This window comes from Chelonia mydas, chromosome 3, assembly GCF_015237465.2.
Source record: "Chelonia mydas isolate rCheMyd1 chromosome 3, rCheMyd1.pri.v2, whole genome shotgun sequence".
Classification (NCBI taxonomy): domain Eukaryota; kingdom Metazoa; phylum Chordata; order Testudines; family Cheloniidae; genus Chelonia; species Chelonia mydas.
This window is the reverse complement of record NC_057851.1, coordinates 67,423,238-67,449,222: the sequence shown is the minus strand read 5'-3', so window position 1 is coordinate 67,449,222 and position 25,985 is coordinate 67,423,238. Positions and strand designations below refer to the sequence as shown.

The following is a 25,985-nucleotide window of genomic DNA, read 5'->3' as shown; positions in this document are numbered from 1 at the left end:
CGAAATTAATGAAGGACTTATGTACCCTGCTCCGCATCCATGCCATACGGATCTCAGTCTATCATCCACAAACAGATGGACTGGTAGAGCGGTTTAACCGCACCCTTAAAGGTATGATCCGGAAGGTGATAGCACAGGATGGAAAAGACTGGGATACCCTTCTACCATACCTAATGTTTGCAATACGGGAAGTCCCCGAGGCGTCCACTGATTTCTCTCCCTTTGAGCTACTATATGGACGCCACCCACGCAGAATATTAGATATCGCCAAGGAGGACTGGGAAGAACAACCCAACCCAGGAAAGAGTGTCATTGAGCACATGACACAGATGAGAAAGCGAATAGCTCAAGTAACCCCTATAGTACGAGAACATTTGGAAAAAGCACAAGAGACCCAGCGGACATATTATAACTGTCGGGCGAAAGTACAGAAATTTCAGCAAGGAGAACGGGTGACGGTGCTAGTGCCAACAGCGGAAAGCAAACTCCTGGCCAACTGGCATGGGTCATATGAGATAACGGAAGCCATTGGGGAAGTGGACTATAAGGTCAGACAACCAGACCGCCGAAGACCAGAGCAGATCTACCACGTAAACTTACTGAAGCCCTGGTGTGTCCGAGAGACATGCCTAGTCATTCAGAGAGCTCCACCTCAGATGGACGACCCACAGGAATAGGTGAGGATATCCCCCAAGTTAGCCCCAGAACAACGAACAGAGGTCATTGATATGATCCAACGGAACCAAGATGTGTTCTGTACACAGCCGGGCCGTACAACACTGGTCCAACATCATATCGTCACCAGGCCCGGAATAAGGGTGACGATAAGACCGTACTGGATACTGGAAGCTAAAAGAGAGGAAATTAGGACAGAAGTGAAGAAGATGTTGGAACTTGGGGTTATTGAAGAATCCCACAACCAGTGGTCCAGCCCTATCGTCCTAGTACCGAAGCCTGACGGCACCCTGAGATTTTGCAACGACTTCCGGAAGTTGAATGAAGTATCCCAATTCGATGCCTATCCGATACCACATGTCAACGAGCTATTTGATCAGTTAGGCAAGGCCCAATACCTAACCACTCTGGACCTGACCAAAGGATATTGGCAAATTCCCCGGCCAAGAACGCCAAGGAGAAGACTGCTTTCTCTACACCTGATGGCCTGTTCCAATACACTGTCCTCCCTTTCGGACTCCATGGGGCCCCTGCAACATTCCAACGACTTATGGATAAATTGCTGCAACCCCATGCCAGGTATGCTGCCGCCTATTTAGACGATATGGTCATCCATAGCCCTGACTGGGAACTAGGGAAAGTAGAAGCGGTACTAGATGCCCTGTAGAAGGCCGGCCTCCCTGCCAACCCCCTCAAGTGCGTGATAGGACTAGCTGAGGCCAGATACCTCGGGTATGTAGTAGGGAGAGGCTTGGTAAAACCCCAGTGGAACAAAGTGGAGGCAATACAAGATTGGCCTCGGCCAGTCCGTAAAAAGCAGGTCAGAACATTTCTCGGGTTAGTAGGGTACTATCGGAGATTCATCCTTCATTTTGCCACAAGAGCAGGGCCATTGACGGACCTGATAAAGGCTCAGGGCCCCAAGATAGTAAAATGGTCTGATGCAGCAGAAGGAACATTCGCAGATTTAAGGGCAGCCCTTTGCTGCCATCCAGTACTCATATCCCCAGACTTCAAGAAAGAATTTTTCCTACAAACAGATGCCTCGGAAGTAGGGCTAGGAGCCGTCCTTTCACAGATGGTAGGGGAGGAGGAACACCTGATCCTGTACCTCAGCTGGAAGCTCCTCCCCAGGGAACAAAAGTATGCCGTTGTTGAAAAGGAATGTCTGGCGATAAAATGGGCCATGAAAACTCTCCGCTACTACTTACTGGGGCGGCGATTTACCCTGGTAACAGACCATGCCCCGCTCCGGTGGATGTGCAGAAACAAGGAGGAGAATGCAAGAGTGACTAGATGGTTCCTATCTCTGCAACCCTTTCATTTCCTAGTACAACATAGGGCCAGAAGCCAACATGGCAACGCAGATGGCTTGCTCTCGTCCCAAGTAGCCCAACCCCATGGTGTTGAGCGGGGGGGAGGATATGTGATACAGCATGGCCAGAAGGCAGCAGGAGAGTGATATAGGAGAGATATGTAAGTCCCAGGATGAGAAGCCTTATTCCCTGTAGAGGGAAGAAAGGTTTCTATAGATTAATTAAAAGCACCTGAAGCCAGTTAGAGCACCTGATAAAAAACCCTTGCTTCAATCAGCTGGGGGAAGGAGTTGGAGCAGAGAGCAATTTGAAGGAGTGCTGTGGCTGCTAGAAGACCAAGATCCTAGGTAAAGAGAGACCTGGCTTGTGCAAAGAGAGAGGGCAGGAAGCCCCACAAGCTGAAGAGCAGGAGAGGGAAGTAGTCCAGGGGAAGGAAGCACTAATTCAAGTGGTTGACCACTATCCCTAGGGCCCCTAAGCTGGGACCCAGAGTAGAGGGCGGGGCTGGATCCCTCCCTTTCCACTACCCTTCTCTGGGTTACTAGTGGGACAGTAAATACCCTAGTTCAGGGGCAGGAAACTGCACCCTGAACCCCACCCAAGAAGAGGAAGCGCGGGACCCATCATAATTGTACCAGCAATTTGCCCCTGTGTGTGTGTATGTATATACAGATATATGTGTGTGGGTGTATGCAATATTATATATTTTTCTTAAAGTGACTTTAAAGCATATACTATTTGAAAGCTTCTGTTATCCTCAAGTACAGTAATCTGTGATCTACAGGGTGCTGGTGGCGTCTCCGCCATGTATTCTATGCAGGTTGTTGCAGAAGTGCCAGGTCTCCAACACAATTCCAGATCTATTGTTGCTCTCCCTAACCTTGTAGAATTCCTGGCAAAGTTCCTTTACTCTCCCATAGTACTGCTGATGATCCCTGTCAGACCCCTTTGCCTGCACCTCCCCCATGCAGTCTACTTATAGATATCCGTGTTTCTGTGTCTGGTCCGTAGCTGTGCTTGCATAGCCTCATCTCCCCACTGGTTCAAGAGATCCAGGCAGGAGTGTGTCTAGTACCTCTCTGTGTGCATGGAGCTTGCATGGTCTATTGCAGTGGTTCTCAAACTTTTGTATTGGTGATCCCTTTCACGTGGAAAGCCTCTGAGTGCGACCCCTCCTTATAAATTAAAAACACTTTTTTATATATTTAACATCATTAGAAATGCTGGAGGCAAAGTGGGGTTTGGGTTGGAGGCTGACAGCTCGCGACCCCATATGTAAGAACCTTGTGACCTCCTGAGGGGCTCTCAAACTGAGGGTCAGGACCCCCGGTCTATTGGGCGGTTGCACGCAACAAAACTGGTCTGCTAGGTCTGCTCGCCAAATTGGGCAATGAGAAAAATGCATTTCAAGGACATGGAAGGCTTTAAGGGGGTGGCTTCTGGTCTCTCTGATCCCTGGTCAGTGGAGTTTAAAATTGTGATCAGAGTGGGGTCACTCTTGCAGAGAATGGGGCATTGTGGGACAGTAGCTAGAAGACTGTTAAAGTCAACACACATCATGCAGTGTCTTCACTCATATTGCATTGACCTAAGCCATAGTTGAGCTACTTTACGCTGTTCGGTTTAGGGGCAGGGGTACTGTGTTGATGTAATGAGGCACTTATGCTGGCTAGAGACGAATTTGATGTAGACACAACCTAACTTGGTAGCGTAGCCGAAGCCTTAGTTTCAACAGTCCACTTGAACAATGGTAGTTAATAACTAGAGTATTTTGAGGGAATCCTCTTACAAAGAAGAACTGATAAGCTTTCTAAATATATATTTAAGAATAGCTATTTAAGATTCCACACCACTAAGAGGACATATTTGTAATGTGTACACCTATACATAATACATTTTTGGAAACAGCTGAATATGATTTCATCTGCCCACTGGGGCCTGAATTTAGGGTTCTTTATCTTCTACAGCTGAGCAGGAAATGGTTTTCTAGTCCCATAAGATATAGAATATTTTTCTTGTCCTGATTCAGGACAAGAAGTCAATCTCAAATTTTTGTGAACCAATAATCCAAAAACATTTCAGATCAGGTTAATTGAAATACTTAATTTTGATTTCCCATCTTATTTTTAAATTCTTTTTAGTATAAATTAAAATTTCCAATGGAGGTTATTTAGAAACAAACCCCTTCATTTAGAAAATGTCAAAACATCCCATTTTAACAATTTTGAATTTTTTTTCCAAAAAGTTTTAGAATCAGGGTATTCATCAAAGCTGATCCTTTTTCCTGCTAAAAATTTTGGTTTTGACAAATTGTCATTTTCTGATTTATAAAAAAAAATTCTGAAAATTCCTGACCAACTCTAATGTTTTCCTCGCAGCTGTTGATGGCCTGGAGTCTTAACTGTGGTCCAAAGTCTTGATCCTGTAATCATAGAATCATAGGACTGGATGGGACCTCAGGAGGTCATCTAGTCCAGTCCCCTGCACTCATGGCAGGACTAAGTATTATCTAGACCAGAGCTTCTCAAACTATCTGATGTGGGGGACTGGCAATTTTTTTTTTTTCCAATGTGCACACAGACTGGCAGCCGATGGCTCGCTGACCGGCACCGGTCCTCTGACCACCACTTTGAGTAGCACTGATCTAGACCATCTCTGACAGGTGTTTGCCTAACCTGCTCTTAAAAATCTCTGATGATGGAGATTCCACAACCTCCCTAGACCATCTATTTCAGTGCTTAACTTTCCTGGCAGGAAGTTTCTCCCACTCTATGTTTACGCCACTGTGGCAGCTCCTGTCCCAAAGGGCTGGGTTTGGCTCCCTACTCCGGACATTGCAACCTAATGCACGTAGTCACAGTGCCACTGAAGTTTGGCACATCCACCTTGCCATAGATGGATGCAGAGAAGTGGAGGGCTATATTGCAACACCACTTAGTTTGGGGACGTTTTACTCTGATTGTGGATATTTCACAGACTTTATTCAAATTAATCGTTTCCATGATTAGTGTGGCAAAATCATATCCCTATTCATGTTCGATAACCAAAAGAATATGAGCCCCCATTGTAGTGCTGTGACTAAAAGAACTAATGTAGTTCCTTGTGTATCCAGGAACACCGAGCAGGAGTATGGAGGTGATATTAAGTTAGTATATAGCATTGCTGAGACAACTGCTGGAATAGTGTAGCCACACTCTTTAAAAAGATATTGAAAATTTGGAAAATCATTCAGAAAAGATACAAAAATTATTTGAGGTCTGGAAAACATGACATAACATGGCAACTGACTTTCTGTATGCCCAGTTTGAGACAATCACGTCCTGGTTTTGAGGAGCGCAGTGTACTCCAGTTGAAGTCAATGATAGCCGTAAGTGCTCAGCATCTCTGAAATATTAAGCTCTTGATGTTTTAAGCTGGGCAGCACGAAACAAAGACACAGGAAATTAGACACTTGAAAATTCTGGTTTTGATTTCTGTGGCCTTGGTTAAATTCAGACATTTCACTAGTTTAACTTAAAATCAGTTTTTAAACCCATTGAGTTAAACTGTTGAGAGTTTGTGTGAAGACACTTAATCTGTTTTTTGTTTTTTTTTTAAAGTTTCAACTGAAATAAGCAATTATTGAACCAAAATAGTGTTGTCATGGCATGGCTCCCACCTGGGCTGCCCTCTTGCAGCAGGCTGCACCATGATAGGCAAACCTGCCTCAGCTTCCTTCCTTCAGAGGCTCCGGTAACTCCATGACCACTCCCTTGCATAATAATACACTTCCTTAGGCTGGTTTATTATAAAAATATAGTGCAAAATAGTCCATAACAAGTCCCCAACTATAGTCCAATTATCATTGTCTGCGAATGTGCATGGCATGTAGTCTTTAAAATCCAACATCTTCTAGTCCATCCACATAGCACGTATCATTCTCCTGTGTATTCCACCACACCCAAGCTCTTTGATCCCCTCCTGTCCTTTTACCAGGACAGCCACTCCAGCCCTTCCAGCTTGAGTGCAACCCTTCTCTTCCCAGCAGGAATCCCCCACAGCTTCACTGCTGGGAGTTCATCCTCACTAAGGGAGCATCCCTAACTGTCCCTGGCTCTGTCATTGTTCCCCTGGATGCAGCTCCCAAGGTGTGGAGACATGAGCAGGTAGGCCCCTGTGCTGTTCCCGTCTTTCCAGCCCTCAGCATTGGCTTTTAGCCTTAGAAGTCAGCAAGCAATTCCCTCTTGCTGTTCTGCTCCCTTCAGCCCTCTGGCTCCTCTTCTCCTGACTCAGGCAGTTCTTACCTGCTCCTTTTCCTGACTGACTTGGGCAGCTCTTAGCTGACCCATTTCCTCACTGGGCCTTCTGTCTCAGTCTGTAGCCATTTATATGGCTCAGGTGCCTTTTCTTAAAACCCAATTAGCAGTCAGTTGATCATTACAATTGTACTGGCCTCTACCCTCTTAAAGGGCCAGTGTCATCCTGCAAGGAAGTGTCTATACACAAGCTTGCACCAGTTTAACTAATCTGATTTTAAAACATAGTTATGAGTGTAATTTTTTGTGTGAAGTTCTCTATCTGTAAAATGTGGATAAAACATCTCTCTATGTTAGGGTGCTAGAAAGTTGAATTCAACAGTGAATGCAGGGCGCTCAATATTATGGTGATGAATGCAAGACAAGTGTTTGAGGAAATAATAAATTCTGTGTTCAGTGCAGTGAATGATGAGAGGATAAAAGAAAATCTTGAACGAATGCCTTATTCTCTGAGCACTGTCCGTCTTATGCACGGAATGTGCACAGGGTCCTGTGGGGGAAAAAAAAAATGTGATTTGGGGCCTTTGGGTATCACTGAAATAGTAGTAATAACAATAAAGTGCACCCTTTTTTATAAAGCTCAGGAGGTGTATACATAATGTACACACATACAACTTCACCTCTGTTGTAATAGAGATCCCCTTACAAAAAAATCCCCCTTCTTCCTACCCAACTTCCCTCTGAGAAATGCCTGCAAAATGAAATGGATCCTGCAGTGTGCATTGAAGGCCTGTAATGTTGGCTCTATCAGACCAGCAAGGGGACTGAGTTCCAGAGTTGAGTCCTCTGTCAACAATACCTAGGCACCAGCCTTTAATGTTTAAATCTAAGGCCTGTTAGTTTGAGCACCTCAGATATCATGGCAGAGGATAATGATCCATTCCAATATATGGAAAACAGATTTTACCCCAATATATTTAAACTACTACTGGGTATAGTGAGTTTAATCCTTAAAACAGGTTACTGTACATTAAGTTTTCAGTTAACTTATTTTTTTAACTGTCTTTTTATGAGGTTTTACCGAGCCTTTTTTGAATACATAAAATGTACTGGGTTCTGAAATAACCCTTTGCTGATAAATTGTTACCTCAGTCTGGGATACAGATGCTTCCTGGAATGAGTAAACTACCCAAATGCTAATAAACTCTTCAAAAAGAATTGAGTTTAGACCAAGCAGGGAAATGGCTGCTGTTTTAGGAATGCTCCACAGAATGTTTAGATAATGATTAGTTGCATATTCCCTAGACTCTTTGATATGAGCATGTAAGCCTTAATATACAATTACACTTTGAAAAGGAAACTCCATTGGAAAGTATGGATTTGGGTGTTCTTAAACCCCCACTAAGTCCTCAAGATGATAATTAAGTTGATGTCTTATGGGCCTTCTTTTGTACATACTGCAGTTAATAAGTAGAATTTTCCAAAGAATACTAAAGCTGTTAACTGGAGAAGTGTTCTATTTTATTGTCCCTCTTATGCCCAGCAAGGCCTCTTTAGAACAAACAGCACTGTGCATCTGAATAAGAGTCGAAAGTGAAGAGCTGTTCTTATTAATGAATGTATGAAATCTGTTAGTCTCTCAAATTTTGGAGAATAGTAAAAGTATATGTATTGGCTAATACAGTTCAGAAACAGCTGAATGCTATTTATTTTTCTTTGCTCCTGGGCTTGAGAACTGGGATCTAAATAAACATGAGTTCATTTTTCCTGTTTTGTAGTATGAGTAACTAGCATTAAGAATATCCTTTTAAGATGAGAGATAATTTTAAAGACCTTTAACCTAGGACCTCTAAAATATATATATCACCCATGGTTTATACTCCACGTATTTTCAAATCAGTGTGTGGTGTTAAGCAGCATTGGCAGTGTGCTTAATACTGTATATACGCAAAGAAAGATACAGTCTCTGCCCCAAGCACCTTATATAGTTTCTAATTCAAGGTTTTATTTAGATGATTTTTTTTAAAAATGTTAGAATGAATTACATTGGAAAAAGTACAAATACAACTCTTTTAAGTAGTATGTAATTGCAGTTTTGTTAGTGTAGTAAAAGAGGATATTCCTCTGGAATTTTTTTTGTAGGAGATCCAATAAGGAGCAGAGAGCGAAAGGGAGAGAACTAAAAAACAAGCTATGTAGATTAATGACTCTTTAAAACTTTCTAAACAGCCTACACTTGTTTCTTGAACCACCTATTTTATTATTGACAAACATTTGCTACAGAAAAAGTAAGAGGATTTCCACTATACACTGCACATTTCCTCCCCTTCTCCCCCCCCCCCCCCTTTTCTCTTATGGTACCCGGAGGTAAAGGTGAAGAATCTTTTTCAGACCAGTATGTTTATTTTTAGATCATCTTCCAAGACTCCAGTGCCACAGAGCAACTGCTGTTAATGGAACTACTGAAGTAACAAGTCAATAATGTGGGGTTCATGTAAATTGAGAATGTGTACTGTTACCCAAACACATGTAGTTGTACGGGCAGTAGGAGATATGAAGGAATCAGTGTGAAGGAACTAAACTTTAGACAACTCTTCTCTCCTGTGGTATTAAAATAATTGGTTCTTGTGCATATCAGAGATGGAAGCTTTATTTCTAATGCTTAAATTATTCAGGCAATTTTTAAGACTTTCCTTTCAAAAGAAATTTGGAGGGAGAATGCTAAAAGTAACTAGCTATTTTGCCGTTGTTAGTCTCTCTCTCATAAAAATTGTCCGTGAATAAAATAGTTCTCCCACATACTCCAGTATCATCTTCTGCTGTATCATACTATAAATCTGTGGGTCTTATTGGATCCATCACTACTTCTGTTTGTTAATTTGTAATGGTGTCCCAGAGCTCCTTTCATTCATGGCTGGCCAAGAAGCTGAGAATGTCTTTCTAATGTTGACCTAAAAATGGTAATTCCTTTATCTGTAGCCTAGATCAACATATTATGCATCTGTGTGCTCTCCTTAGAGTTCGAGTTTTGGCATTAGCTTACAGCTCACTGCTAGGTGCAATGAAGATGTTAACACATTGTTTCAAAACCCTGACCGATCTTGTACACAGTCATCCAGTAATTTATATTGGCAAACACTTGGATGCTATATATTTCTCTGACTTCCTCTCATGGTTCTCCAGTGTGCCCATTAAGAGATTCTGGGAGACTGTTCCTCTTGGCTCCTGACACTGACCTCTCCAGAGCCATTGGCTGGACTTACTTAGTAAAGGGGGTCTGCCTTTTAGAATTTATTCTCCTTTTCCACTAGAGCCTTTTTGTAGTGCGTTTCATGGCACAAAGCAAAGCTGGTTGAGTTAGCATGCACAACCGGAAGACAAGTTTCTTTTTTCCTTTCTTAACAGCATGGTTATTTGTGTTTCTGGCAGCAAATGTTTTAATTATTGCTCAGTTGAAGCAGATTTATTTAAACTTAGAAGCTTTCACGTAAATGTTTAGGTTCCCTGGTGATGAATGCTCTTAAGGGGCAGATTTTATCATAACTAACACAGTATGCAACTGACTGGGTTGCAGAATTTGTCCATTAGTCACTTACAATTAAATTAAAGGGACACTGTCATCTTTTTTTAAATTGACTAATAAAAATAAGTTTGAGTTAACATAGTAAGTTTCAAAACTTTGTAACTCACTCCTTTTAAAAAAGAAATATATAACTAAATATATATATAAAATCACTTTTTTCTGCTGCTGTGCTGATTTTTGTAAGGGCCTTCTCAGCAAGAAAGGAATGAACTGACTAATTAAACAGTAAAACTGACTGCTCCAAAGTCTGTCAAATGCACAGTGCAAACAAACTGAAAAATAAATAACATTTTCACTAAATTCTTCCAGTTACAGTCAGTAGTCCCTCTAATTTTTCCCACTCATATGCAGAATGAATTTTGTTACGTGCACCAATATGACGGATATGTGTAACACATCACCTCCATATTGGTGCACGTAACAAAAGTCATGTGGTGGCAGTGGGGCCAAAGAGGTTCAGAGTGTGGGAGGGGGCTTAGGACTGGGGCAGAGGGTTGGAGTGCAGGATTGTGAGGGTTCCTGCTGAGGGTGCGGGCTCCGGGGTGGGGCTGGGATGAAGGGTTTGGGGTGCAGGAGGGTGTTTTGGGCTACAGCGGGGAGAGAAGACTCCCCCAGCATTCTGCCCCCGCAGCAGCACCTGGGTTGTGGGGGAGAGGCTCCTCTCCCCACCATGGGAGCTCTGGGGCTGCAGGATAGGCGCCCTTTCCCTGGCCCCAGCAGGTCTGGGCCGGGGGAGGGCTGCTCCAACCACGCCTGGGTTGAGCAGAGATGTGCCTAGGGCCATGCCACTTCAGGGTTGGGCTGCTCCGGCTGTGCCGCAGGCTGAATTGGTGGCTGGGGGAGGGGCGCCCCTCCCATGGTCGTGGCAGGTCCCCAGGCAGGTTCCCTGAGCACCTGCGCGGTGCAAAATAGGCTGCTTGTGGCCCCGCAGCTTACAGGGAACTTAGATTACAATAATCATAGGGGTCACTTTTAACTATACTGTGTACAACATTTTCAGACAGTGATTTTTTTTCGAGTTGGTGTCCATCAAATGTTTAAATTAGCATTAAAGCAACAAAAAAGAGAAGAGGATAAACAGACGAGAAATCTTTTTTAAAAGGCTATTTTCTAAGACATGGTCACCAAGTAAAATACTAGAGAGAGTTAGGTCTTTGAACATGTCTTATTACTGCTGATATATACTCATACCCAATGTATACAGCGTAGAAAGGGGGAGAAATCAGGAATTTCCAAATGTTGTTTCCACTGAATCATTAAACTCATTACATAGTAATTTGTGTATGTTATGTAGCATTAATAGTAATAAGGCCTTGCATTTAATAAGGATATGAGAAATAGAAATTACTGCCTTTATGCAGTGTAGTAGAAGTAAATTTTCTGTAGAAAACTTACTTTGAATTTCAAAACTTTTTTGTAGTGTTTGATTTCTTTGCAACTTAAATAACATTCATTTTTGTTTTGTAATTTCTTTTTTAAGGCAAATGGTGAAATCGGATTCTATTGTATGTAATTATAATAACCCCCAATCATGCATAGCATTTGAAGCATTGGCCTTCATTACTGCAGCACAAATTGCTACAACTTGAACTATAGGATTAACTGTGTTAGCCGGCATCAGCAGAAAGCTGTGATCCAGGAGGCTGGGATGGACTTCTGGGGCCAGGTGTTAGGTTTCAGTGGTGGTTGATAGTGGTTATTTTGGCATGCTTCCAGGACTTTCCTGAGGAATGCGAGCAAGAAAAGGGAAATTGAACTTTTCAACAGTTTATATCTCCATCAAACCTGAATAGAATTGGATGGGTCCAAGGAAAAGGCATTTCTATTCCTAGGGGGCCCCCCTGCTGAATTTCAAGGGCCTGCTCCAAAAAATGGAGGTGTTAGAGCTTCTCCACAAAAAAAAAAAAAAAAAAAAGACTCAAGAATCTCTTATGGGAAGTATTGTGAAATCTAAATATAGGGATCTCTATCTAACCCCTTCTAGTGAAGTCAAAGTGCAGGATTGTATCATCTACCCACTCTTACAGAAATAATAGTAAAAGTTAAAATTCGGTATTATGGCTTCATTAGAGGGTTAATTGGAGGTAAACAACTAATGGAGAAAACTGGTTTCAGTGCACATTTTGCTCATGAGAGGGAATGTTAAAGGAAATGACTGGGTAAAGTTCTCATTAGTCTGAAAATATCAATATTGAAAGTATTGGGCGGGAGGGGATACCTTGGCTGTATCTGACATATATCCCTTACTCTGTCTTCTGCTACACTTCAGCATAGTGCCAGAATACATGCATTTATGTACTTTTATTCCAGAGGTCAAACTTTGTATAACTAATAAGCAAGAATATGTGCAATAAGATACTATTTCCCAGAGCAAGTTTTATAAAAGTAAACTCTACGTAGGAAGGATGAAGAAAAGAATAAGGGGGAAGCAACTATTCTTCCTTTTTCCCAGGTTCTTTTTGAGTAGAACTTGTGTGAAATAAGTAACTTTACAAACTTACTTTGTATGCAAACTTTGTATGCAATATAAATATTTCAGAAAAAATGTGAAGAATTTAATGCATATAGTTTACTGTTTTTCCCTGTAGGTGATCTATGGGAGAAGCCTTATGCACATGCCATTTATCAGAATAACCCTATAATTTGTAACTGTGCTTTATGACTGCATAAAATTAAAGTTTTGTTATAAACTTGGACTTCACTTCATATGCCTGATATCTTTATACTAAATTTTTAATTTTTGATGTTGCGTAACATGTTTCTTTAAATATTTGTGAAGTGCTACAGGCAAGCTGGAATTGTTTTCTTAACTACAGTATTCCTTGCTATCTTGATCTAGGTTGTTGGAAGAGGAGCCTTTGGTGTGGTCTGCAAGGCAAAATGGCGAGGAAAAGATGTAGCCATTAAACAAATAGAAAGTGAATCTGAAAGAAAGGCCTTCATTGTGGAGGTACAGTAAGCTTCCTTGAAAAGAAGTTATGGGATTCGGTATGTTCTCCCCACCCCCACCCCCCCACTAGTAATGTGGTATGGCTTTGCCACTGACATACCCCATACCCAGCCACGCCATTTCCACCAGAACTTGTAAGAGGGTCCTCGGAGGATGGCCTGTGGCTGTCTTCTCCAGTTCCTGCACTGAAGGAATTCTTCCCAGTGAGGTCTGGGGTATTTAGAGCTTCTTTATGCCACTCCAACCCTTTTAATCTGTGTAGAGAGTCCAAAGAAGGAGTGAGAATCTCATCCAGTGTCACTTAACATTGGGGGGGGGGGGGCATGCTATGAAAAAGCTTGGTTTGTGTTTCCATTAATGTAGTAATTTATTTTTAATTAAAATTGTAAAAATCTAGAAGAAAATACATGTAACTCATGTATTTTCGAACACATCCCTCATTTTCTCCATTCCCCCTCTTAATTTAGCACCTCACACATAATTCATACATTTCCTAAAGGAGAGAACATTCTAGGATCCAATGTTGTTACTACATAACTTCAGTGAACTTTCATTATGCCAAAGTTCTGTTTGTTTGCATTTAAAACACAGTAGATAAAAATTTAGGGTACCCAGGATATATGGAGTAAAATAAGAATAAATCCCTAACGTGTTACAGTTCCTTTAACCATACTACAATTTTGTGACTAAAATGTATTTATAATACATTTCTCTGCTAACAGAATATGTATACTGTGCTCATTGTCATGGTATGTGAGTGCAGAATGACATTCACATAAATCTAAACATGGTTGAATGGTAAGTCATCTTGGTTGGGCTTTATATGAGAGAGAATCTAAGAGAGAAAATCCTCAAATTATTTTGAATTGGTTTCAAGATATTACATTTTTGAGTTCTCGCACTGTGTAGATTCAGTTCTTTTCTAATATCACTTCAGACTATATATAAAGAATTTCTAGGAACACAGGGTCATGTGCCCTATCGATTGGATAGTGAAATTCAGAGGGTACTATTAAAAACTCCCTCAAAAGTCTGTGAAAGTCAAAACTTCCCACTTGGTTTGATTTTCTGCCAACTTGCAAAATAAAAAATGGTTCTTAATTTCTTCAGTGGGTGTATCCACACATGCCTACTATGAATTACTACAAGCAATTTTTTCTTGTGACAGGATGGCATAAATGTTAACTTGTAGAATTTATTTTATAGTTCATTTTTGTGGCATTACTCCCTTTTGCATTAAAGTGAACTATTTTGCCCATAAGATTTTCTGTAGTAATTCAGACGATTTGTCTCTGAAGTCAGGTAACCTTGCTTCCAACTGTGAGCAATAAACAGTGCTACAGAAGTATTGCAAAATCCTCAGAATGTCATATCTAGTTGTGCAATGCTTTACTTGGAAAGTGGATGATCTGCTTGTTCAGCAGCTTACAGTCTGGCCCTGAAGCATGAGACTTAATTATGTTCTTAACATGCATAATTAAAAATTTGATTTGTCATGACATTTTCTGACCCATTTTAATAGGTCTGCCTGGCTAATATAATCTGTTATGAGACAGGGGAGTGCTATTATCTCCATTTTACAGATGGAGACCTGAGGCACAGGAAAACTCTGATTTGTCTTTCCAAGGTCATGCACGAAGTCTGTGGCAGAGCCAGGGTCCCAGGTCTCCCAAGTTCTAGGCTAGTGCCCTAAGTATTAGATTTTTAGAGGATGGTCCAGTTTTAAAATCCAGGCACAGTATGTGACATAAATTTGTTAGTTTACAACCTAATTTAATTATCTAAGACATCAGCTTTTTCATGCGAACAAACCATGCTATGTAAATAATTGTTTGTGTTGATTTAATTGTTAACTGTGTATATGAAACCAAATGGTAACTTGAAGTATTTTGTGGTTGAAAAAAAGTGGTGAACTTTTGTGTTGCAGCTTCGACAGTTGTCACGTGTGAACCATCCTAATATTGTCAAGTTATATGGAGCCTGTCTGAATCCAGTAAGTTGTAATCCTCCAGTTTTTGTCACCCTGATAAAGCTCACTATAATCAAGCAATAATGCAAGAAATACATTCAGCCAATATACCCACCTTAGTATTGTCTCTAAAATGGTTTCTGGTTTTCTTATTAATGGGTTGATTTTTTCTAAATATTAATTTTTTTTTACTTGAAGCAAAGTGTAGCCTCTAAAAACCTATTCACACTTCATCTTGTTCATTTGCTCTCCCTATGCTGATTTTTTTGATTGCAAAGAAATTAGTGTGGTATATATGTATGTGGTGTGCAGTCCCCATATTGAATCCAAATCAGCACTACAAAAAATGATTTATTTACAGATGACACACACATGATTGGAAATCAATTCCTTTACATTTACCTGCCAAGGTCAGGATTCTGTTTTTACCCTGCAACAGCTGAGAACCCTACAAATGCCTCAGGTGATGCAGCAAGTACTGTAGCAGGACAGATATGAAATCTTGAACTCACAACATGGTAGGCTAACTTAGACGTATTTTATTAGGGGTCTGGGATATTAAATTGATTAAAATAGTTTATTCAGGTCTAATAAAAATTGGCAATTTTAGTTAATCTTTTCTAATCCACTCTTACAGTACATCCATTCTAACTGTAATTTGAAGGCAACCTTAGCCTTAAGGGGTATACAGTGATGCATCCTCTCCTCTTTGCTACCCTTTAATAGGATCTCAGCATCAATTTAATTCTGCATCTGATAGATCAGTGCATCAATTATGGACGCTTTGCAGTTCCTCTCAAAGAACTTTCCTTTCAAATTACAAAACCTATTGTCCGTCCCTACACTGCACTTTAAAACATCCCTATTTTTTGTCCCCTCCCCAAAAGGTGTGTCTTGTTATGGAGTATGCTGAAGGAGGTTCTCTGTACAATGGTGAGTATCATTTAAACATGGTGTCTCCCTGCAGCTAAAGTGTTAGTGTTAGGAGAACCTTTTCTTAAAATATAAAATGGGTTTAATATTTATTTTAAAGAGCATTTTACAACCAGCATAGTTTAAAAACATGTTTTAATCATCTGATCTTTTGGTATCAAATAAATGGCTTAAATTTTGTGACTCCTTTCATTTTTCCCTGTAAAAATCTGACTTTATTAAGTGACCACCTTCAACTTGTTGTCAATTTCTTGAGTGATCATTTAATACAGGCCACACTAGATACAGCTGAAAATGAGTGACTTTATTTTATAACTAGCCATTAAGTGGCAGAATTTGTGTGTGTAAATATTTGCTAATGAACTAAGTACCCTTTTAAAAACTTTGGAAATCACTATTCAGGTAACTCCCATTAATAGTGATATATAAAGTTAAACAATGTAAAAGAGATTTCAACAGCAACGCTAAAGGATGAGAGTAAATAACTAGTTGAATGTCATACAGCTTGTTACTGGTGTGTTAACTCCATTGTTTCCATGGTAATATGCAATAAAGTTCTTTTTAGTTTGTGCCTTTGTTTTGCAGTACTGCATGGTGCTGAGCCTCTGCCTTATTATACTGCTGCACATGCAATGAGTTGGTGTTTACAGTGCTCCCAAGGAGTGGCATACCTCCACAGCATGAAACCAAAGGCTCTAATTCACAGGGACCTGAAACCGCCAAAGTAGGTTTCTAGTCAGTGTTAAACCTTTTTTTCTTAAAAGTGCAATTTGGGGTTTCTCATTATCCTGTTACTTCAGTGGATTTGGAGGAAAACTTTAATTGATAACTTTTATTTATTAGCTATAAAGTAAATGAATCTAAATAAAGACTATGGGTTTTAAATTTCAGTTATAAAATCAAGACACGCTGATTGTTTTGTGTACCACTAACTGTGTGTTCGGCACTGCGTGTTGTGCAGACATAAAGCCTGTTCTTGCCCCATATCATGGAAGTGGGTTTTTAGCAGGGACTTGGTTACCTGAATGGGAAATTAAAGAGGCCTTGAGGTCTACTTCTAGTGACTTGCGCTGTTTTGCAGGAGAACCTACATTTGATGCTCCAATTCTTTCTTCCTTCCCCAATGCACATCCATAGGCACTGAGACCGCATGGTCAATAGCAACCCTTCCATTTGAAGAAAAAGCAGCATTGGCTGGCTCTAATGGGAGTCCTGATCATTCCCCTTCTGGCAAGATAGCAGCCATGATGACTGGGCTTCTGTCTGCAGAGCCTGTATAAAATGGTTATGAATCAGCATATAAAAGGCTAATTTTGTCTCCATTGGGTGCTTATTGAAATAACTATGCTTAAAGAAACTGTTTTCTATTTAAACATATTTCAAATAGAGCTATAAAGATTAAAAATTAAAATTCAGCAGTTTATCATAATTAGGAAGTCACAACCTACTGACATACTATAGTAAATTTTAAGAATATTTTTATACTTAGATGAACAAGTTACTGCCAAGTTACTGTACACTACTGTGAAGCAAGGCCTCAAGTGAAAGTTGTTGGAATAAAATAGTAATGTTTTATTGTAACAAGACTACTGAATTCTATTAAAAAAAAAATCTGGGATTTTCTTGACAGCTTGCTGTTGGTAGCTGGGGGGACAGTTCTAAAAATCTGTGACTTTGGTACAGCCTGTGATATTCAAACGCACATGACCAACAATAAGGGAAGTGCTGCTTGGATGGCACCTGAAGTTTTTGAAGGTAATAAAATAATGTACAGTTTGACATGTATTCCTCTACTTAAGGACATTATTTTGAATGATTTGATATAAGAAATCAGTTGAGAGCATCATTTACATGCATTGTTTCTGTTAAGTTGCATTATAAAATACAGAAATAAATTTTAAAGATTAAAAATAACTTGGGGGAAGTCTTTAATTTACATTTAAAAACTAGGGACAAAGACTGCTGTACAAGTATCTTTAGGAAAGGAATTCACACAAATGGGGAAAAGTTTGATGCTTGAAGTTCACAAATGGCAAAACTGAATAGACTGTAACAGTAAATTATGCATCTTGTTTGGTGTTACCATCGTGGGATATTGTTGTTTCTGAGATTACAAAATATTCCCAGATTCTGATTGCACTGAAATATGCTGTCATTCCTTCCACCCCATATTCTGATTTGCCATGGTCTTCAGAATTCGCCATGTATGTGTCGAACAAGCATAGCCACCTCCATTTTTGATCCCTCCCTAACTTGTAACTCCGCCTATCCCCTTTTTTCCCCATATCTCCCTTCTCCTTATCCCGTGAAGTTTAGTTCACCTCCTCTTCTCCTCTCACCCTATACGTAATTCATGTTTAAAAATTTGTATTTAATATTTAAGTGGGGAGAGGAATCAAAAGCGATTTGTTGGCATATGGTGGGGAAGCCCAGTGATGGTAAACAATAAAATCACAAGGATTTGTATAATTACTGTGTGGTTAAATGGTGAATAGCTCGGTCATTATGCACATCAGACCGCTTTCAGACCAGTGATTAACTGGTGCTGATTTTGCCCCCTGTGAGTGAGTAAAAGTTTCATTAAGAGTTTAATTGTGGATGGATAGAGTGAGTTTTTTGAGTATGTGTTTTGTTTTTTCCCTAGAGGTCTTAATAGTGAATTAAGTTCTCCAGAAAGGTATCAAATTGATAATACTGTAAAAAGAAGGTCTGGGTAGCCACCTGAAAAAAACACAGATGACCACCAGGCTTTAAAGCTTCTCCACAACAATATCAGTAGGCTCTGGTCAGATGTTCTGGACTCCTGAGCATGAACATTTTAGAGTATGTCTATACTACTGAGACTATACTGTCATACTGACATCACCATAGCTATGCCAGCATAAACCTGTAATGTAGACATAACCTACACTGATGGAAAGGGGTGTTTCCATTGGTGCAGAAGCACCACCTGCCGGTAGTTAGGTCAATGGAAGTATTCCTCCATCAACATAGCTGTATCTACACTTGGGGGTTAGGTCAGCAAAGCTACATTGATCTGGAATCAGTTTGACACCCCTGACCAATGTAGGTATGTCAACCTAAATTTTAAGTATAGATTATGCCTCTAGTTAAATCACCATAGTCATTCAGTGCTTGATCTCTCTAAGACTGGCAATTTTGTGTCAGTTTCTGTGCTACAGATACCAATTTACTAGAAACTGCCCTGGGCATACCTCCTTGTTCACTTCAGATATTGGCCATAATTTAGTCTTAACGTTTATTTACCACTAGAAGTTAGTTTCTTTTCCTTTATTTAAAAAAAAAAAAAAAAAAAAAAAGGTTGAAGATCTGATTTTAGGAAAGGGAAAAAAAAAACCACAGGAAATCCTGATTTTAAATTGGATTAAGGGCTACATTTAAAAGCCTTGCTGTTACAAGGAATTCCAGTGCAAATGCTAAGTCATCCATTTCTTAGTGACTCTCCAGTCCATAAATTCTACTAAGTAGGAACATGTAAAATTTCAGTTCTAAATTTCCTGCTTTTAGTACTGCAGCAAGCCTTCTATACAGCAATTTTTATATATTTTTTGTTTCCCCAAATTTGTATGGGCACCATTGAAACACATTACACAGAATGATTGAATACCTTATGTCTAAAAATGGTGGAATGTAAAATTTCAAATTAATATCTTGAAATAAAATTGTCATTCAGCTTTATTAAACCAGTGTTAAAATTTTAACATTGAACAATTTATATGCATTAATTACTACCTCAGATATTGACAATAAAATCAGAACAAAACCTAGGCCTATCTACATCTAACTCAACAATTTCTAAATTTTCTCATCTGTTTGATGGGTCTTTGGAGAAAACTGAAGGTATTCTTATCAAAATAAGAGTAGAAAAAAAGCTTTTATTTTGTAAATGGCAGTCTGTCAGAATTCCTTTTGAAATAATTACTTCAATGGGGCTGGGGTTTTGTTGCAATATTAAATGTGTGTCTGGGTTCCTAGAGATTTATATTTGTGCCTTTTTATTTAAATTTAAATAAATGTCATTCTAAAGTAAGGAGGGAGGAAGTACTATAAACTCAAAACTATAGAAGTAAAATAGTTGAGCAAGCTGTAGTGCAGTGTGTGTATGCCACTATCCTATGTCACATGGTGTCTTCCTATATAAAGAAATTCTGTATAGAAGTCTCTTTAAATTATTAGATTGTTTTTCCATATGCTTCCTGAGAAAACAGAACAGACTATTTATTAGATTCTTAATGTCATTCTTGTTTCAGATATTGACCAGAAAGGATAAATCATAGTGCTGACTGTTGTTTACATACTTTCTATCTTGAATTTGTTTATCATTCATGTCTATTTAAGAAGTTCATGGCTTTCTTTAATTAACAAAGTATTTATCATTTTGTGGTCTCTTGTCTCCTTCTCTGAGCTTTATTATTCATTATTTTATATCACCCAACATCTGCTGTGTGCTTCATGAGAGACCTAGAAAGGCTCAATCCCAGCCCCAAAGAACTTAAAACTAAATTTTAGGCATGACAAAATGAGTGAGAATAATAAACAGGGAGGCATTGGGGTGATGGAGATACAGTGAAATGATCACATGGTTACTTAGCATAGGCCTGGGTACATCTTGCTGGTTCTTTTAAGGACGTCTTGTTTTTAAATATAAAAATGAAAGATGATGGTGAATGATGACTGATTTACTGTGGCCATCATGGAAGAAGTGAGTTTAGGAGAAAGATTTAAAGGAGGACAGGTAGTCAAAATGACAATGAAATAATGCTAAATTTTGAGAGATTGATGATCATAATAAAATCACATTTGATATTTCAAAACAAGACTGTCCTAAGCATTGTGTTTTATAATTTCAGTGCAGGTCCAAGCTGAAGGAACTAGTTTGCAAAGAGGAGAGCTCTTATGTAAACATATTGGCAATAATAGCAAAAGGTTTTTTAGAACCTTGAAGAAAATGTTTTCTATAAACATTTTTTTCAAATTTACTTTGGGTGAATTAGAAGTTTTAAAAAATTGGTGTCAGACGGCCTTACGACTGCTGTTTTCTGTGTGTGAAAAACAAGAAGATATTCTACTCTGAAGGAAAACTGAACCATGCATAGCTATTTCTCTAAACTTGTAGGCACATATCATGTAGAAAAGACCAATTATATTGATTATTTTTTTTCCAGGTAGCAATTACAGTGAAAAATGTGATGTGTTCAGTTGGGGTATTATTCTTTGGGAAGTGATCACCCGGAGGAAACCTTTTGATGAGATTGGTGGCCCTGCTTTCCGCATAATGTGGGCAGTTCACAATGGTGAGTTGAAAATAATTTTTCATTTTAGTGCATTTAAAGTTAAATTGTATATTTGACATGTAACATTATTAAATATTTAATCTTTGCAAAGTTAGTCATTATTCAGTAGGTGGCAGTTTGATGCCTCACTGTAGATTGCGTTGTCATTAATAATTAATACTTAAGCGCTCTTGCTTCTGAACCAGTTCATTTTTGGTTCTCTTTCTTGTCTGTTAGACTGTGCTTACTGACAGTGCTACATGTAATTAGCATGTATGAATTAATAAGGAGAAGAACCATCAATTTATTTTTGTTGTGATGATGAAGTATTCCATTCATCCTGAGTGAACAATAAGTGAGATCCAGATCACCTATCTCAAAAAATAAAATGGCCAAAATTGAAGTTGAATGTAATGCTAGCTAAGATTTTCAAACCAGGACACCAAAATTTTGTGTCCAAAGTGCTAAATAACTGGCTTGGTTTTTCAAAAATGCTTATTTGATTACATTACTGGGAAACCTTGTTGCTCATCACTTCTGAAAATCCAGCCATTTACCTAGGAGACATTCCCTGCAGAGATCCACTAAACTAACTCATTTTCCTCCTTCAAATCGCTCCTTAAAACTCTACTTTTCTGTGAGACCTATTAAAAAAAAAAAAAAAAAAAAACTGACACAGTTAGACTACTGTTGTGCTGAAACCACTGGTTATCATGATGACCAATATTGTCTCATTGTTTCCCTGTATCTTCCCAACTCTCTGTATCGATCTGTTGTCTCTTGTTTTAGACGAAGTTCTTTGGGTCAGGGACTATCTGTCTGTTCTGTGTTTGGACATCACCTAGCACAATGGGATCCTGGTCCATGACTTGAGGCTCCTAGGTGCAACAATAATATAAATATTAGTTTGAAGAAGTAAAGCACTGTTAAATTTTCCACTGTGTCTGCAGGGGAAGCTAAGTGAGGAAAACACTATCTAAAGTGCTGCTGTTACTATTTTTTCTGTTTTCCTCTTGTCATTTAAATATGTTCATAAACTGACCAGACATAGTGCATTCAGAGCATTATTGAAAGACAGCTCTTTTTACTTATGCTTACCTAGACATAATTTTCTAATTTTCTCCAGACTATAGTTATCATGCATCTTTAATGCTATTGTTTAAATAGCAAAATAGGTTGTTTAAAAATTCAGGCAATGACAGAATTTTCAAGAATAGTTTGATTATATAAATTAAGACTTGTCTAATTTTAATTGTAGGTACTCGGCCACCACTGATCAAAAATTTACCTAAACCTATTGAGAGTTTAATGACTCGTTGTTGGTCTAAGGATCCTTCACAACGACCTTCCATGGAAGAAATTGTCAAAATAATGACACATTTGATGCGGGTATAACCTTTTCTTTTAATCTGTAAATATTTTAACAGGGGTTATGTTGTAGTATTGGCTTTTGAAGGTATGCCTTCCATGAGCCCAGTGTTAATCTGTTGTTCTAAGTTGTATCTCCAGTCTTTAAAGATTTTTCCTCAGTGCTTACATCACATGACTTGCTGAAAAGACTCTAAAAACAGTTACAGGCTGTAGGATCATGTGTGAGGTTTTTTACAGATGTTCTGGTTTGACTTTACAAAGTTGTAGTTACTCGAGTATTTTACTATTTTAGTTTCTCTGCCATTTTTGTGAGCATTGAGATGTTGATAGCTGCTCTGTAGTTTCAGGACCTTTATTGGCTCCTTTAAGGAAAAAATAGGCACTAGCATGGTAACTTCGCAAATTTCAAGGAATAGAATCTATCTAAGCGTATATTACCTATCTTTGTCAGTATCACTGCTATTTCAACTTCATTTCCTTCAGAAATCTGATCCTGAAGAATAACAGTATTCATTTGTTTTGCTAAATCTCAGAAATACAAATCAAAATCAAAATACATTAGCTAAACCAAACAAAATGGTCTTCATAGAGGTAGCACATGTATTACTCAGACATTTGCCAATATGAATATCTTTACACTGAATGCAAGTGAACAAGAATAACTGGAAGTTTAAAAGTAGTTTTTATTTGCATTATTAACCCCAACAGATTTGTTTGTATTAGTCATATTGCTGATCAGGTTCACAGAAATTTAGCCATTTTTTAGGTAGTGAGCACTACTTAAGCTAACTGCCAGGTGTCTAAATAAGCTAAACGAAAACAGTGTTTGAATGGCTTGTGCCATTAAGCCATAGAGGGTTTATTCACAGACACTTTCAATTCTCCATCCTCTCTTCTTAACTGCTACCTTACTTTCCCTGACAAAACTCCCTAATATCCACTAGAATTGAACGTGATTCATTCCGTCCTTATGCTGAATTAAACTGTACGTTGCCTGATTTATACCATTGTAAATGGCTTCCATTATGCTGCATTGTTCTTAAAATACATTACATATCTGTCTGAAGGCACTTAATAGAGATAGGTTTGTGTGCTTTGTTTTTGGGAGGTGTGGGGAAGGAATGTTACTGAAAAGCAAGATGTTGCAGATGGTTCTGCAGTTAAACAAAATAGCATTCTCAAATTACCTTTTTTCCTCTGCATTTATTCAGAGAACCAGGATCTGTTGAGGTGTATGCTATCTCTGTAGCTGCTATATGTGCTCTGAAAGCATTAATTATGTTAATATATAACAATTTACTCTCTACACAGTACTTTCCTGGAGCTGATGAACCTCTGCAGTATCCTTGTCAGTATTCAGATGAAGGCCAAAGCAACTCTGCCACTAGTACAGGTATGATTGTATAAATATAAGGGGGGAAAAAAATAAAACACTTTTTAAATAGGATAAGCAGGGAAATGAAACAGATCCAGGAATGTATTATAAAGCACAGCCTGCAACTTTATTAACTTTAAATTTTGATGGGGGGAAAATAACCCCTTCCTAAATGCCTGGTTCAGTGTGTGGTAAAGGGCCTCATAACAAATATTCAAGTTTTGCTTCCTTCAGCCTAATCCCTAGGGTTCAGCCAAACTCTGAATCCCCTTGCCCTCCTCCCACAACAGAGAATGAGGGTACACATGAAGGATAACTCAGTCTGCAAAGACTTAGGGTCTCCCTTTCTTCCTGCGGGTTATTAGGGTCCAGTAGCCATCTCTCAGATCTTACTCATGTTTGCCCCTATCAGCTGGTCCTTTGAGCCTCTCTTCTGCACTGGACCCCCTCATCAGATTTTGATGAAATTACAGATTCCACTGATTAAACTAGCAACTTTTTTTTACCTCCTATTAACCTAAAAAAAGGCCCTCAGGGTGCCATGAGGAAGGCAAAAATACCCACCAGACATTCTACCAATCTTGCCCCAAGAGAAAAATTCTTTCCTGGTGCACAGAACTGGTGATCACTCAGACCCACAGCATTTTGCATGGGAAAAAATTTAAATGCTTCCTTTATGAAATTTTGCCCTATTTTCCTCATTCCCTTGGGTTCTTGTAACTTAACAACTACAGTTGTCCATACGTGCCTTCTTCCCTCTGCCCCAAACTCTAAATTTCTCTCTCACACACACAATATTTTGGACATAAGGTACTTTTGAATTCACCTGTACATTTTATTGCAAAATCCCATTAACTTTGTCATCTGCTTGATGGTCTTCTTTAGCCAGACTACATGAAACATGTTTAGCACATAACTTTAAAACATACTTAAGAAAATAAAGTCTTAAATCTATTACTTGCAATTTGTAAAGCAATGTTTTAATTTGTTTATCCTACAAATATATTTTCATTATACAGAAGGATTCATAATGGATTTTATGAGCAAAACTGCCAATCGTGTTCATAATCGAAGATTTTTGTTAATGATTTGAGAGTGATAACTAAAGCTTGTCTTTAAGATCGGGGTAAACTTGCTGTTCAACATCTTGTTCTGAATTGGTTTGTTTGTTTGTTTGTTTTTTTGCTTTTGAGGTATATTCTGAATTTTTTTAAACTGCAGTGTTGCAGTTTCTTTTGTCAAATGTTTTAAAAATTTACTTTAAAATTATAAGGTTGGTATTAGGGAATGAAGAATGGGTAGCTAAAGAATTTTAGTTTGATTTAATGTTTTCAAAGAAGTGATTTAAATACAAAAAATGTTTATTTTGGGGGGGTGGGCGTTTAAATAGGCTCATTCATGGACATGACTTCTACAAACACCAGTAACAAGAGTGATGCTAACATGGAACCAAGTGACTTTCAAGGAACTGCTACCAATGATACCATTAAACGCTTAGAATCAAAACTGGCACAGCAAATGAAAAATCCAGCGAAGCAGTCGGTAAGCAAGTGAATAAAATCTTGTGCCTTAATGAAGAAATTGCCATTAGATGGATAAAATCACTATAGTAAAATCACACTGCACTAAAATACAGGAGGTTTTCTTTCTTAATAAGCTTTCCTATTCAATAAAGGGCAGTAAGTAAGTAACGCTAAGGATAATGTAGTACATCAGCATCTCTAAATCTGTGGTCCACTCTGTACTTACTGATGGTCCATGGAGAACATATGATGCTGACTCCATTTACAGCTTCTTTTACAAAAAAATTCTTATCAGTGGTGAGGCTATCTGTAAAAGCAGATAGAAATAAGGAGCACATCTAGTTGTCTCCATAGAACTAGTGGTGCAAAGGGGGAAGAGAGGAATGTAAACAGTTGTCCCCTTCAGGGTCGTTGGCCACCACTGAGAGAAGAGCCAAGAGATTCCTCAAGAGAGGTATATGAGTGCAGGCGGTGGGAGAGTAGAGTACAGTGCCAGCCAGCCAGTTAGCTAGCATGACCATGATAGCGGGGAAGGAGCAGGCAGAAAGCAGCAAGTGCAGGGGAGCAGAAAAAGAAGATGAGAAAGTCAGGGTGAAATTAAGAGCAAAAGGAGACTGTTCCTTTGGTGGAGAGAACAAAATACATCCTATTACATAGCTAATCATGGAGGCATGGGATTTCTTAGTTCAGGGAGGAGAGGAATAAGGGGACATGAAAGAGGTATGCCAAATCAGAAATGATACTGAGAAGATAAATCCGGG

The 25,985-nt window shown here is 38.9% G+C and overlaps 1 protein-coding gene across 9 annotated transcripts in view; it reads left to right on the top strand.

The window, feature by feature from the left end:
- MAP3K7 (mitogen-activated protein kinase kinase kinase 7) overlaps positions 1-25,985 on the top strand; it is a 72,380-nt gene that overhangs the window by 9,086 nt on the left and 37,309 nt on the right. For 4 of the 9 annotated variants that reach the window (XM_037894486.2, XM_037894485.2, XM_037894484.2 and 1 more), the window contains exons 2-10: positions 12,649-12,759; positions 14,687-14,752; positions 15,616-15,661; positions 16,247-16,385; positions 17,292-17,416; positions 20,848-20,976; positions 22,214-22,344; positions 23,638-23,719; positions 25,092-25,243. In XM_037894486.2, the coding sequence (XP_037750414.1) occupies positions 12,649-12,759; positions 14,687-14,752; positions 15,616-15,661; positions 16,247-16,385; positions 17,292-17,416; positions 20,848-20,976; positions 22,214-22,344; positions 23,638-23,719; positions 25,092-25,243 (981 nt within the window). Of the gene's footprint in view, positions 1-12,648; positions 12,760-14,686; positions 14,753-15,089; positions 15,247-15,615; positions 15,662-16,226; positions 16,386-17,291; positions 17,417-20,845; positions 20,977-22,213; positions 22,345-23,637; positions 23,720-25,091; positions 25,244-25,985 lie in introns of those variants that run through there. The other 5 variants (XM_037894487.1, XM_037894488.1, XM_037894489.1 and 2 more) reach the window with 5 other exon arrangements.